The 15,449-nt window shown below is 20.4% G+C and overlaps 7 protein-coding genes across 7 annotated transcripts; 5 read left to right on the top strand and 2 right to left on the bottom strand.

The window, feature by feature from the left end:
- Window positions 1-2,716: 2,716 nt before the first annotated feature.
- On the top strand, window positions 2,717-3,214 carry SRAE_2000099200 (V-type proton ATPase 16 kDa proteolipid subunit; the record flags this gene model as incomplete). Its single annotated transcript, XM_024651890.1, has 1 exon — window positions 2,717-3,214. One exon carries the CDS (start codon window positions 2,717-2,719, stop codon window positions 3,212-3,214), a length of 498 nt encoding a protein of 165 aa, XP_024505522.1.
- A 370-nt stretch (window positions 3,215-3,584) lies between these two features.
- On the top strand, window positions 3,585-4,118 carry SRAE_2000099100 (V-type proton ATPase 16 kDa proteolipid subunit; the record flags this gene model as incomplete). The annotated part of the gene is made up of 2 exons (XM_024651889.1): window positions 3,585-4,019; window positions 4,068-4,118. The coding sequence occupies 2 exons, from the start codon at window positions 3,585-3,587 to the stop codon at window positions 4,116-4,118; spliced, it is 486 nt and encodes a 161-aa protein (XP_024505521.1).
- Window positions 4,119-8,787: 4,669 nt separating this feature from the next.
- SRAE_2000099000 (Beta-1,4-mannosyltransferase egh) lies at window positions 8,788-10,300 on the top strand (the record flags this gene model as incomplete). Its single annotated transcript, XM_024651888.1, has 3 exons — window positions 8,788-9,126; window positions 9,188-10,074; window positions 10,135-10,300. The coding sequence occupies 3 exons, from the start codon at window positions 8,788-8,790 to the stop codon at window positions 10,298-10,300; spliced, it is 1,392 nt and encodes a 463-aa protein (XP_024505520.1).
- A 261-nt stretch (window positions 10,301-10,561) lies between these two features.
- Window positions 10,562-11,476, bottom strand: SRAE_2000098900 (Hypothetical protein; the record flags this gene model as incomplete). The annotated part of the gene is made up of 2 exons (XM_024651887.1): window positions 10,562-11,094; window positions 11,245-11,476. 2 exons carry the CDS (start codon window positions 11,474-11,476, stop codon window positions 10,562-10,564), a joined length of 765 nt encoding a protein of 254 aa, XP_024505519.1.
- Window positions 11,477-12,149: 673 nt separating this feature from the next.
- SRAE_2000098800 (Hypothetical protein) lies at window positions 12,150-12,659 on the top strand (the record flags this gene model as incomplete). Its single annotated transcript, XM_024651886.1, has 1 exon — window positions 12,150-12,659. One exon carries the CDS (start codon window positions 12,150-12,152, stop codon window positions 12,657-12,659), a length of 510 nt encoding a protein of 169 aa, XP_024505518.1.
- A 948-nt stretch (window positions 12,660-13,607) lies between these two features.
- On the top strand, window positions 13,608-14,141 carry SRAE_2000098700 (Hypothetical protein; the record flags this gene model as incomplete). The annotated part of the gene is made up of 1 exon (XM_024651884.1): window positions 13,608-14,141. The coding sequence occupies one exon, from the start codon at window positions 13,608-13,610 to the stop codon at window positions 14,139-14,141; it is 534 nt and encodes a 177-aa protein (XP_024505517.1).
- A 53-nt stretch (window positions 14,142-14,194) lies between these two features.
- On the bottom strand, window positions 14,195-14,425 carry SRAE_2000098600 (Hypothetical protein; the record flags this gene model as incomplete). Its single annotated transcript, XM_024651883.1, has 1 exon — window positions 14,195-14,425. One exon carries the CDS (start codon window positions 14,423-14,425, stop codon window positions 14,195-14,197), a length of 231 nt encoding a protein of 76 aa, XP_024505516.1.
- Between the last annotated feature and the right edge of the window lie 1,024 nt (window positions 14,426-15,449).

The raw sequence follows: 15,449 nt of genomic DNA, 5'->3' as shown, positions 1-15,449 counted from the left end.
ACACATAAGAAAAGGATTATCAATAATTTTTTTGATGGAGAGCACCCTCTCTTAATTCATATTTGTAAATATAACCACAAATATATATATATATATATATATTTTTATATATAAAACTCCTAACATACAATAGTCAACAAAAATATTTTTTTTTTAAATATTTTAACATAAAAATATATATTATTTATATATATATAAAAATTTTTATACATATATATATTTTTAATGCAATAGAACTTCTTTTTTTTATATTAATTTAAAATATTATATTAACAATATTTTTTTTATTTTATTTGATAATTTAATGGTAAAACTAATATGTCTTCACTATATATTTTAGTAATTTTATATAGTTTGTGCCATTAAAAGAAATATTTAAAGGGTTAAATAAATCATTGATTTTCAATAAAATTAAACACCTAAAATGTATAGATAGAGAAAGAAGTATACATGGAAAGATTTGTCATTTTATTGTTTCATATATTAAAATTATACATCTCTTTGTTTTTATTTTTTTTTTTTATCACAAGTACATATAAAATTTTAAAATACAATAATATTTTCTTTATCATTTAATTGTTATGTTATTAAAAAAATAATTTCTTTTTAATTGATAAATATAATTATATTATTTTATTGAAAAATTTTTATATAAAATGCTTTTAATCTTTTAATAATAGAATAACATTTATTTAATTTAATACTATCGGTTTATTGTTAATCGTTATCTATTTTTCTATTGTCATTTAAATATTACCCAATATTATTTGATAGATAAGTTAAAATAAACTTTTCTATTTAACTTTTTTTTTATATAAAAAAGTGTAGTTTTTTTACCTATTTGTTATGTATAAAACTATACAAATACTTTTTTTTTCTATAAATTACGAATATTTAAACTGTTTTTACACAAATATCTACCATAATATTAATATTATGTTAATATTATTTCATTTAATTTTAACAGATTTAACTTCAAATAAAATATATTACATTTTAATACTATACTTTTTTTTTTATCATTTACTAATGATTAATTAAGTTTTTTTTATCAACATTTATTAATCATATTCCTTATCATTATCCATCATATTACTATTTTACTATAAAATATTACAAATAGACTACAATACTTAAAATGACCTATATATAATAAAAATTATCGCAAAACTTTTTATCGCATAAGCGGCATATATAATATGTTATTACATTTTTGGCTTCTCTATACTTACCAAACCTAACATCATATACATGTAAAATACTGTTCTTCAAACTATTTATAATTCTTTAAATAATTTATATATTCATTATAAGAAAATAATAATAATCAATACTACTGTTCGTATCGAAAAAATATCAAAAAAAAATATATGTATATATAAAATATTTGAGTAAATTTTAAGATATTAATATTATTTGATAATTTTATCATGATAAGTAAAATATAAATATAATTTACCACTACTATTCTTTTCTCTATAATCATCGCCTATTCTAACTCTATACATATACTTTCTTTCTATGGATAGTATAAAAATATATATATATATCTATATAAATATATTCGCTCCTATAACTTTTAATTTTATCGCTACATTCCGATATATTTGGTATGTTTAAATAATATAATGATAAATTTGTAATACCGTTTTTCTTCTATACGTTAATTTCTCTCTTTCCATTACACACCGACATCATCATCATTATCTAGATAGTTGTTCTTCGGTTTTCGGTCGCCAACACCAAGAGACAAATGAACGATAAGTGGTCGTTTGTGTAGTTAGTGTCGACAAAATCATGCTTCCCTAAGACCAACTTCTCCATTTGATATTTTTATATAAAACTTCTAACTCGATCTTTAGTATGAACTGTTCACGTATTAGTTCACCGATTTTTGATTAATCTCTATACCCTACCCATCTTAGCATATCATTATTTTTAGAGTATATTAATTTCATTATTTTATGGATTCATCATATGACTTTTTAAATAAACTTAAATCAAATATATACAAACTACTACTATCCTTTTATTTATACTAAAACTTGTATTATTAAATCCTCACTTGATAATAATATTCTCTATTTATAGTACATCTATAATTTTTATTTAAAAAAAATATATATATATTAATTTAGTATTTATTTAATCAAAAGTATTTCTACTAAGGAAAAAGTATTTTTGGAAACACATATATATGGTTTCATATATAATAATTCATTTGTGTATGCTGAAACTAATCAGAAAAAAAATGTTTTTATATTAATATATATATTCTACCCTTCCTACCTAAAGTAATATACATTCTCGTTTATCATTCTCCAGTCATGTAGGAAATATTTCTTTTATTTTACTACAATTCATTTCTCAAAAAAAGTGAAAGTTTTAAACATACAACATATATTTTCAATAATCTTTTTTTTTAACTAACAAAAAATTTTTATTTTTAAATAAGTTATTAAAAATGTATATTACAAGTATATTAATAAGATAAGCTAAAAAAGGATATAACATTTTTTTTAAATTTATTTTAATAAATAATTTTAGTAGTTTAAAGTAAAAAAAAAGTATTTATAAAACTTTCACTGAAATCTTATTGTGAAATAGATTGGAGTAAAATCTCCCTATATGACTGTACATAAATAAATATCTAACGATCACATATATATTAATAAATATTCCTTTATCTGTAGTTATAAATTAGAAGTTCAAAGTCATGGCTTCAACAGTGGATCCTCAGCTAATTGCAGCTGAGCAAGCTATGTATGCTCCATTCTTTGGATCACTTGGGGTAACTGCTGCTATGATATTTACAGCTGCTGGTTCTGCATATGGTACAGCTAAATCTGGTACAGGCATTGCTTCTATGTCAGTTGCCAGGCCTGATCTCGTTATGAAAGCAATTATTCCTGTTGTTATGGCAGGTATTGTAGCTATTTATGGTCTTGTTGTGGCCGTTATTATTTCTGGTAGAATTGGTCCTGGTGGTAAAGATTATACAGTCAATGCAGCTTTTTCACAATTTGCTGGTGGACTTGTATGTGGACTTTGTGGTCTTGGTGCTGGATATGCTATTGGTATTGCAGGTGATGCTGGAGTTAGAGGACTTTCACAACAACCAAGACTTTTTGTTGGCATGATTTTGATTCTTATTTTTGCTGAAGTCCTTGGACTTTATGGAATGATTGTTGCTTTAATTTTGGGAGCTACATAAATATTATGAGAGTCATAATTTTATATGTATTTTCATTATTTCTGCAAGGTTTATTACTTCTTTTTTTTTCTCCCCCCAATAAGAACATTTACATTGTATTATATTAGTAGTATACAGAGAGGGTTACATAGAATTACAATTTGTATCACAGCACGCTATTACAAACCAACATTAAATTTATTTTGTTGTTAAACATTTTTTTACGCGACTATTAATTAAAAAAAAAAAAAAAATTTTTAACAGAGAATGGTACGAGAAATTTTATTCCAACATCTACCGTTAATTTTCGGTTTTATATCTTAACTTATTTTATTAATTATTTTACCAATAATCGAAGATTTTTATATTTTTTTAGTTTTAACCAACAGTCATGTCTTACGATCTTAAAACCGCTGAAAGCCCAGCTTATGCTCCATTCTTCGGATATATGGGAGCTGCTTCTGCTCAAATCTTCACTGTTTTGGGAGCTGCTTATGGAACAGCCAAGTCTGCTGTTGGTATTTGCTCCATGGGAGTTATGCGTCCAGAACTTATCATGAAATCTGTCATTCCAGTTATTATGGCTGGTATTATTGGTATTTATGGACTTGTCGTAGCTATGGTATTGAAAGGAAAAGTAAAGGCTTCCTCTGCAGGGTATGACTTAAACAGTGGATTCGCTCATCTTGCTGCTGGACTTACATGTGGTCTTTGCGGACTTGGTGCTGGCTATGCTATTGGTATTGTTGGAGATGCTGGTGTCAGAGGAACTGCACAACAACCAAGACTCTTTGTTGGTATGATTCTCATTCTTATTTTCTCTGAAGTAAGTTATTAATAAGTAAAAAAATATATAATAATATTAAAATTTTAGGTTTTGGGACTTTACGGTATGATTGTTGCTTTGATTCTTGGAACCTCATAAATTGGATAACATCAAAATGTTAAATTTTTTCTCAATATTGATGAGAATTAAACTAAACAACTCCAAATTTTTAATGTATCTTATTGTAGCATGACTATTACCATTTTTTGATTGTGTTAAAATGTGTACTTCTGTTTTTTGTCGAATTTATATACAATTTTGTTTATTTTGCTTTCAATACTTATCCTTAATATAATAATATATAGGCGAAATTTGAGCTAATAAAATTTTTTTCGATTTTTGAATATTTAAAAAGTTTTTCTTGGAGCAAAAAAAAATTGCGCTGATTATAAAAGATGAATTTTTTTTTTTCCTTTTAAAAGTTTTATCTCCACTAAAATGTGACTCCAAGGTCATAGAAAATTTGGTTAAGATAAAAAAAAAAAGACATTTTCAGGTATTAAAAAAATACCTATTGAATGATAATAATTTCATTGATTCCCTAATATAGAATTGAATATAATTCTCTGAAAATAATATTAAAATAATTTTTTTTTAAAATGTAATTTTATCCATAGATAGAAAATGATAAAATAAAATCACTATTTAAAAAAAAAATATATATATATATATACGTATATCAGTATTTCGGCCCGAAAATGAACAAAAATAATTTTAAATTATCAAAAAATTTTTTTCCAAAAAAACAATTGGCCCAAAATTAAAAAACATTGAAAGGTATTAAATACAAGAACGCTTAGCAAAGCGTAGCCTTGTTAAAACTATTTAACAAATATATAATAGTTAAACCAACAAAAGAAAAAGAGTAGATGCAATTTTATTTTCATCCTCCTATCACTATTACATATCTTTTTTGGTAAACTTTATAAAAATCATCCTTCAATTGAATTATTTGTAAATCATGAAAGTTTAAAAATCAATCGATTGCGCAGTATCATCGGTGTATTTTTATGTTTTACTCACTATTAATATTCTTTTTTCTTTTTTTTTTTATAATATTTTTGAAGAAAAAAAAAAGTAGATGAAACAAATAATATATTCTTTTATATTATATAATTTTTTAAAATATTATAAAATGTTCCCTTATATCTCTAACTATATTATGGTTGGAAGAAGAAAATATACTTTTAAACTAAAGTACTTTTTTTTTTTAAAAACCATATTTATACTGTTTCTACTACTAATGACTTTTATTTTTATACATTATTATAAAAATAACTTCAACGAATAGTTCTTTGGAGTAATTCTTATTAAGTTCTATTTTTTTTTATAATATGATATATATATATAAATCTAATTACCAATATTATATATATACATGTAAAAATGAAAAAATGAACAATCTTTAATCATAATTTGTAGTTTAAATAATAATTATTAAAATAGAGTTAATATATTATTATTTATTACATATTTTAAAGCATTTTTATTCTTTATACCTTAGTAACAGAAATTATAAAAATATAATTTTTAAAGGCAAATGTTGGAAGAATATTTTGTGATATAATGTATTTATGTATAAAATCTGTTTATTATTATTTTTTTTTATAAAAACGAAATAAGTAAAAATTTTAAATATAATAATAAAAGAATAATAACATTTTTTTATTAACATTTTTATTTTTATATATAGAAAAGTATCAAGACATATTTTATTTTGTGGTTTTCTCATTATTTTATTAAAAGTGTTTGGAAAATGGGAAATGTAATGAGAAGAATTATCTTTTACAACATCAAATTTATTGTTTTAGTTTTATTTTAAAAAATATATGATATATTAACTTTATGTATGTCTATCATTCTTCTATTTCCATAATTATTTAATGCAGTAATCTTATTATTTACAAAATAATGCATTAATATACTTAAATTTTTATCCTCTTTTTTTTTTCTATATAAAAGTTCATTTTATTATCTTAAAATCTTATATTTGTTTATTATACATGTTTCTTTAATTTTTATTTTTATTTCCTAGCTATATATTAGCATTTGATATTTATTTTTAAATATAATTAAACAGTTAGTTGTATTATATACAATCTTAAAAAATATTTATGAAAATAATATTATATAACATTATGATTACTTTAATAAATTTTATTTAAGTAATCCTTTAATTATTATCCAATTTAATTATGATATTTGATATTTTTATAATTTTTTTATTTTTTATTTTTTTTTTATTATAAATGTATTAGAAAATTTATTTAGTTGTCATTTTATTAATCATATACCTAATATTTTCTGTCAATAATTTCTTTTTATTCACAAATTTTTTTTTTCCTTCAACATCTATAATATTAACTCTTTTTTCAACAATTTTAAAAATATCTCGTGTTTAGGAAGTTTTTAAAACATGTTTTTTAAATTAAAATTAAAAAAAAAAACTTGACAATTGTTTCTTTTTATTATTTTTATTAAAATAATAAGTGAAGACAAATAATGTAATTTAAGACAAAACTTTAGAAACTATAACAGGAATGTTTACTTTTAAAATTATATGTATATATTATAAAGTAAAAAGCCATATTAGATAATAAATTTAATACTCTTTCAATCAAATAAAAAATTTTTTTTTTTTTATTAATAATTTTTTTATATTTTTTTTTATTATTATTGTATATAATAAACTAAGAGATGCATTACTCAACTTTTGTTTGCCAATTCTTTATATACAAAAATCGCCCCCTTCCGATAGATTATGTCATTCCGTATCATGTTAAGAATTTATTTTTTTTTTTTGGGGTATTCTCTTGATTATATCAAAGTATATAATCATAAACAATTAATCATACATTATTTAGTATTAATTTTTTTTTTATGATTTATTCATATTCTATTATTATTATTACTCATTTTAATAGTATTTAAATTGAATGATATATATTTAATAAAAATGAATAACATTTTTTTTTAAACAATAATATTATATATTTATATTGACATATTTAGAAATTTGATATAAATTTTTTTAAAAATATAGTTAAATATTTTAATCATTTTGATCTATTATTTTTTTTTTTTGATATTTATTAATATATAACAATTTATATATTATTTTTATTTACATACATGAAAATTAAAGACAACTTGTTCTTGCATTTTTAAAAGTTATTTAAAAAATTGATAGTAAACTGTAATGCATTTATTATATAGAAGTATATAACTCTACACAACATTAAAAATTGATAAATTATTTTAAAGAATAGTGATTGGTTTTGAGTTTTGTTTTAAATCAAATTTTGCTTTTTATGCTTGAGATGAATCATTATTGATTATTACTACAACATTCTTTATTACAAAATAAAATTTATTCAAGAGATAAATTTTAAATCTTAAGTGTATTACATAACGATTAACCATGAAATTAAAATTAGATTATTAAAATTACCAATATATTTTTGTTATCAAATTAAATATATTTTTTACTATATCTTTTATCATTCATTATCATTACAATGATATTTATGTTTTCTATCAAAGTGATTAAGTAATTTTAAATATTTTAAAAATGATTAATAATATAATAATTTTAAGTATTTAGTGGTTAAATTTTTATTCTTAAAACTATTAGTTAACGGGTAAAAATTTAAATGTGTAGGTTGTTGTCTTTTTTTTTTCTACTTTTATTATTTCTTTTTTACTTTGCCAAACTTTTAGATAAAAAAAAAAAGATATTATATTAATATAATATTTATTAAGATAAAGAACTTTGATACTTTATTATTCAATTTATATTTAATTTTTAAATGTTAATGATATTATACTTTGAAAGGGAAATATTATTTAAATATGTTACATATTATATATTTATCACGGGGGTAATTATGTTTATCATTAACATTTATAAGGATAAGCTTATTAATTAATTTTAAATAATATATAATTTATTATTGCTTATAAAAATAAATGTTGTTTAAATAATGTTTAAAAACCCTGACTAATTAAAATACCAATATTTTAAAATAATTTTTTATTACTAATATTTATTGTAAGTTTGACTAATAAGAATGGTATCTTTATTTATATATAATTATATATATATATATTTTATTAAAAATATTAACAATAAATAATAATAATTGTATGCTTATGTTTAAATTTTCAAATTAAAAATCCACATACACATATAATGCTTCTATATAAATAGATGATAAATATTGATATTTAAATATTACAAATCTTTATATACCTATTTTTACATATTATACATATATTTATATATTCATATATATATATATATATATTAGACATATAAATTATTATAAAAAAAATATATAATATTATAATACCATTATTAATAAGGACCACATTTAGAAAAATAAATTATTCTCATAACTTTTAAATTAATTTTTATTGTTTTTCTTTTCATCATTCTATTGATTCGCCTCACATTTAATGAATCATTTAAATATAAATAATTTAAATATATAAATATTTTAGACTAGGCCACCTTTCTACGCATTTTATCATTAGCGTGGATTAAAAGGAGCCGCCTATCCAAGAACTGGCTATTGATAAATATTGCTTATTCCATCAAAAGTACAAAATAAATATTGCATTAATAAGATCAATTAAAGACAATTCTATTTATTATAACTAATTTCACTTTCAAGATAGTTTTTTTTTTTCTTAATTTTTGTATTTTATTGTCTTATCAAAAAAATTACATAGTAATATTTTATAAAAGAAAAAAAAAATACAAGATATGGCATTTACAGCACAAACCAGGCATTACTTACATATAATCTGCCTTACAATTTGGCTAATTAGTTTTCAATATATCACTAATTTAATTTCATCCATGAATGCTGCCAATGTAAATCTTATTAATCCTGTAGAAACATATGGTTTAGTTATAACTTCTTTATTATACATGATTAAATTTTTATCACTTCTTGTGTTACCACAGGTTATTTTTAATATTGCTGGAATGCTTATGTATAACGGGTTTAATGAAACTGTCAAACTTCAATCAGCTCCTTTATTAGCACCATTTGTTTGTTTTCGTGTTGTTACAAGAGGAATGTATCCTGATTTAGTTAAGGTAAAAATCATTTTATTATAATTATTTATTTAAAAAAAAAAACCAATATAAATATTTTAAGGATAATGTTGTTAAAAATATGAAAACATGCATTGATTCTGGATTAGAAAATTTTATGTTTGAAGTTGTTACAGATAATGCTATTCACTTACCAACATTAGCTAGAGCTAGAGAAATTGTTGTTCCTTCATCATATCGTACAAAATGTGGAGCTAAATATAAATCAAGAGCATTACAATATTGTTTAGAGGAAGATGTTAATATACTTCAAGATGAAAATTATATTGTACATTTAGATGAAGAAACATTATTAACAGAAAATTCTGTTCGTGGTATTGTAAATTTTATGGTTGATGGTAAATATGATTTTGGACAAGGTATTATTACTTATGCTAGTGGTGAAATTGTTAATTGGATAACAACTCTTTGTGATTGTTATAGAGTAGCTGATGATATGGCAAAATTACGCTTTCAATTAAGTTATCTTCATGCACCAATTTTTGGTTGGAAAGGTTCTTATGTTGTAACAAAAGTTGGATCTGAAAGAAAAGTAACATTTGATCATGGTATTGAGGGATCAATTGCAGAGGATTGTTTTTTTAGTATGGTAGCTATGAGAGATGGGTATACATTTGATTTTATTGAAGGTGAAATGAATGAAAAATCACCATTTAATTTTTGGGATTTATTACAACAACGTAAACGTTGGTTACAAGGAATTTATTTAACTGTTCATTCACCAATTATTCCATGGAAAACTAAATTTTTCCTTGCTATGTCATTATATGCATGGATTACAATGCCAATAACATCTTTGAATCTTTTATTATGCCCTATGGCTCCAGTGCCAACATTTTTTCTTTTTGATTTTCTTGTTACACTGATAGGTTCAGTTAATTTGTATTTATATGTTTATGGAGCAGTTAAATCTTTTTCCCATAAATACAGGTAAATTTTAACAAATTATTTTTTTATTTTATTTTATCTAATGACTAATCTTTTTTTTAGAGGTTCATACTTTAAAATTTTCCTGTACATTGCTAGTGCAATAACAGTACTACCTTTAAATATTGTCATAGAAAATATGGCTTCTTTAATGGGAACATTAGCATCAAAGGATGAATTTTACGTGGTAAAAAAAGATACAATCAAATTGCAAGAATCTATGGTATAAAATATGTTTATATATATATTTAAGAAAATATTAAATAAGTAATATATTTATATATAACAAAAATTTAATGTCTATAGAAAAAAAAAAAAAAACTTTATACAAATTTAGGTTCTTGGACATTTATTTACTATAACGATCTCATAGTTGTTTATCATTTATAAAGTGCCTGACATCATATAAGAAAGTAGATTTTAATAAAAAAAATAGCAATATTACATTCAAATTTTTTAAAATTTTTCTAATCTTTTTTTTTTTACTAATTTATTTATTATATTTTATTTTTTCCATTTCTTCTCTTAGACTTTTAATATCACTGGTTTTACTAATTATTTTTTCTTCACATTCATCGAAATTGTGATCAAATAATATTTGTTGACTATCATTTAATAAAAATTTACTTTTATCATTAAGAAGTAATTGCTCCTTTAACGGGGAATCATGTATATTATATGCTGGGTGATTGCACTGACTAATAAATAACATTTCTAATGGTGCAGTTTTTTCATTTAAATGTTCTTTGTCAGAAAGATCTTTAAAAAAATTGTCATTTAAGCTTCGGTGACTGTTTGTATTAGATAATGGAAGTGAAAGATAATGAAAATGATCATTAGAAAGATCAGGTTCAGAGTATGGTGACAAACTTTTATCATCTTCATTGTCTTCATCACTACCATTCATTTGTATTTTAATCTTCTGGGAAAAGTCTTTAAAATTTAATTCAAGTTTATTTTCATTTTTTTCATTTTTTTTATTATACTTATTAATATTTATTCTTACATCTTTTGAAAGAGAATCTAAATTATATATTAATATTTAATTTAAAAAAAAATATATATATATATATAATTAACAAGTTACTATGAAATTAATTAAATAAATATTATTACAAATACTATAGAAAAATTTTTTTTATATACATTTGAGTATATATATAATAAACATACGTTTTCCATATTTATTTTTATTGGAAGGAGATGGATTTGTTATGATAACAGGTTTTGGAATTTCAGCATTATATATTCTATGTTTGTATGGAATTTTATTAAGATATGATAAATCTCTTGGTGTAGAACTTCCAAAAATTAATTTTGTAACACTTTTTTTGTTAACTTTAAAAAACAAAAATATATTAATAAAATTATAAATATTAAAAAAATAAAAAAAATTTTTTTTCATAAATTTTTTATTGTCAAATTGATATTCATTAATAATATAGTTTTTGACATAGTAAAAATGAATTTTAGATTAAAAAAAATATAATAAAAATAAAAAAAAAAAAGTGAAAGAGAAATTTGATATATTTTTCCTTTTATTTTTGTTCCTATCTTCTCATAATATTTAAAAAAATTTTTTATTACAAGTGGTATCGTTAATAACTAGATAAAGGAAAACTTCCTAATTAAGAGTCCTATAACTAATATGCTTAAATAGATAAAAGTTAGTTAAAAAGTGATAATCTTTCCTGAAGATTTTTCACTCTTATATATTATTTTGTTGTTAGAACGAATAAAGCTAATAAATTTTTTTTTAATTTCTTTTTGAAAAATTTCTCATTTTCATTTAACTACTTTCTCTTGAATGAAATTATGTGTATTATATAGTTAGAGTATTTAGATTTTTTGTTATGTGCTTTTTTATTATATGTATCATATTGAAGAAGTTTTACTAGAACTAAATTATATTTTTGATAAAAATAATTTCTTTACTATTATCTTTCTATATTTAATAAATTTTTGATACTTTTTTATTTCAAAATATATATATAAAAAAATATTCATATTTATTTTAGAATTATTTGTAATTGATATTTTCTAAACTTTATTTATTAATATATTTTATTTTTTAAAATATGAAGGAAAAAATTTTAACAATTATAACAATAATTTCATTTTGTTTGTTTTTAATTGGAATTCTTTTGTGTTCCATTGATGTAAATGTTTATGGATCTGGGTTATATTTAAGTTTAGTAGCAGTAGTTGTTTTTTTAGTTAATGCTACAGCATGTATTATAGGAATTACACAAGATGATGAAGAATCAACGGCGAAAAAGATGTGGGGAAGGATAAGGCGAAAGATATCATTGAAACCAAATTTAGATAATGAGATAATTAAAAATACTCCAGATAAGGAGAAGCTTTTAATTGGACAGGAAAATTTAAACTATATTAATGATGAGGCGGAAAAAATTAATTTAACTGTTTTATATGAAAATCCATTAAATCAGATTGAAAAATTAGATTATGATAAAAATAATTTTAGTATGAAAAATAATAGTATTAATGAAAAAAATGTTGAAGAATTAATTGCTGTAATATGGTATGATGATGATGATGGTGAAAATGAATCAACATTTTTATAATTAATGATTTTATCATTTAAATTATCAAAATTACTTTGGTTATATTAAAAACCTATAATAAACAACAAAAATGAATTAATAAACTTAACTATGAAAAAAGAAGAATAACTTTATAGATGAATAGCTTTACTAAGATAAAAGAAACTTTTGGAAAATGATAATAAAATGAAAAAAATGTATCAAGGCAAGAAAAGTGAAAGCAAACACATTAAAATTAATATTTCAATTCATCTAAACTCCAAGTGACACATCCCAGATGCATATTTATGTATATGAATATATATATATATATATATATGTTGAAGATATATGGACATATAAAAATTTACATTTTTCATAACTGCATCTATTAAAAATATACTTATTTTCTCCTAATTCTTTTAACTTTTAAATATTTCATTTTAAAAATATTTTTCATGTAATTATTATATCATATGTATCATAAGAAAAGTCAGTAAACATAAAGTTAAAACTATTATAATAATGTTTAATAATTATCTTTTAAACTTTTTTTTTTTAACTTTTTTATGTTAAAAAAAAATAAATACTTTCTAACTAAAATTATTTTAATTTTAAAGATAAGAAAAGTGAGAAAATTTATATTTTAAAATATTAAATATTGTAAAAATAAATTATTTACATTTTTAGAGAAGATTATAATTACATGTAAATTGATAGTATTTAAATGTCTAATTTAACTTAAAGTAAACAAATTATTGTCTTTTATTTTTATAAAAATTTATTAAAATTATTTTCCTATATTGAGAATATTTTCTTATTTTACTAAATTAAAAATATCTTTTCCATATCTAAGTATTTTAAGTATTATTTTATTAAAATAGAACTACTTTTTTTTTTTACTAATTAATAAAAATGAAAACTATTAAACTATTATTTATTGTCTCAATTGTCTCATTTTTATTATTATTATTTGGAATTTCTATTTCAATGTATGATATTGAAAGATTTGGTATTGGATTATATTTAGCTCTTGTATCAATTGTTATAATTTTAATTTTATTAGCATTTTGTTTGGTTGGTGCTCAGGAGTCTGGAGATCCAACTGTTGCTAAACAATTGTACATTGATACTAAAAGTGCTATTGGTAATAATGCAAACTTAAGAAAAATTAGTACAAATTTTCATATTGGAAATAATGATAAAAAAAGAAATATGAATGTTACTTTTAATAAAATGAATGTTTTAAATAGTGCTAAAACTTTAATGGCACCTTGTAACAAGGATGCAGTTACTATCTTAAATGTAAATGACTATATTGAGGAAGTCAATGAAGATGATAAAAATTCAGTTTTTGATGAAATTTATGATAATGAAAATGATGATTCGCTAGAAAGTGAAGATAATGAGATTGAGGATGAAGAGTACTCTGAAGTTAAAAATAATAATCAAACATATTTAATAAAAAAGCATTCAATATATGAGGCAATTGCGACAGTACACAATAATCATTTAAATGTTTAATAAATTATTTATTTTTTTTAATTCAATAAATATATTTTATTATATTTAATATTTTAAAACATACCATTTTTTGGTGTCATAGAGCGTGCCTGTCTTATAATTTTCTTCATATCTTTTTCTTCTTTAGGGCCAATTGCTTTACAAATTTCATTATTTGATGTTGATATTCCAATACCCCTTAATGATTTCGGACAATTATTAATATAAGATAAATCTCTTTCTGTTGATGATCCAAAAGCAAATGTAGATTTAGATCTTGTATTATTAGTAGTAGATTTTTTCATTTTGATATTTATAAAAATTTAACTAAAATGATAAAATACTAAATATAAAATAATTTTTAAAAAAAATTTAAATTGCTTTAAATAGGATAACTTGTAGTTTGACAATTTTAAATGTTATTCCTCATATTTATAAAAAAAAATCAAACAATATATTATATTTCTTTCTTTTTTCCGGTAAATTTTAATTCATAAGGGAATTAAGTTAAATAACTTTAAATGCTTTAACATTTCTAAACAACAAAGGACAGAATTTAATGTTTTATGTTTTCTCTTTTATTATTACATACAATTGTTAACTTCTTTTTATCTAATATAAAAGTTTTGATAAATTTTGTTTTTTGTTAAGTTGTTTCTTAAAAAAAATGATTTATTTAAAAAAAATTCATTTTTTTTCATGTTTACTTCTTTTTTTTACTGTAATTACTTTATGTATATTTGTTAACAAAATTTTTTATCAATCCCTTTATTATTGTCATAATACTTTATGATATGAAATTATAATTTTATTATTCTTTAATAAAATTTATATACTATCTTTGTATATTAATTTCAGTATCATAAATATTTGGATAATAAAAAAAAGTAAATATTAAATATTAGTTTTATTTCATCAATAAAATTTCTTATCATAAATTTTATAAATTATATTATAATTATTTATGAAAAACTAAAACAATTAATTATAAATTTTTTTATATAAAATGACCATAAATAAAAATAAAGAATCAGCATTGAATATTTTAACTTAGAGATATTATAAAAATTTGTTAATATCTTAAGTTGATAAATTAAATAATTATTTGTTTCCATAATTTATTTTTTTCATTTATAAAAGTGAAATTACTATAAAGTTTTTAAATTAAAAAAAGAACAAATATAGAATATATAATTTTTTTTAAATAAACTACATATATAATACATATATAACAAATAGTTTCAAATAAACGGTGCAGAGATTTTATATAAAAACACTGTTTATATTGTTGTTGAAGTAATTGCTATTTTAATTGAGTTTAATACAACT

The sequence above is a fragment of the Strongyloides ratti genome (genome assembly GCF_001040885.1).
Source record: "Strongyloides ratti genome assembly S_ratti_ED321, chromosome : 2".
NCBI classification, from domain to species: Eukaryota; Metazoa; Nematoda; class Chromadorea; order Rhabditida; family Strongyloididae; genus Strongyloides; species Strongyloides ratti.
The sequence above is the reverse complement of the archived record's forward strand: the minus strand, read 5'-3'. Positions and strand labels throughout refer to the sequence as shown.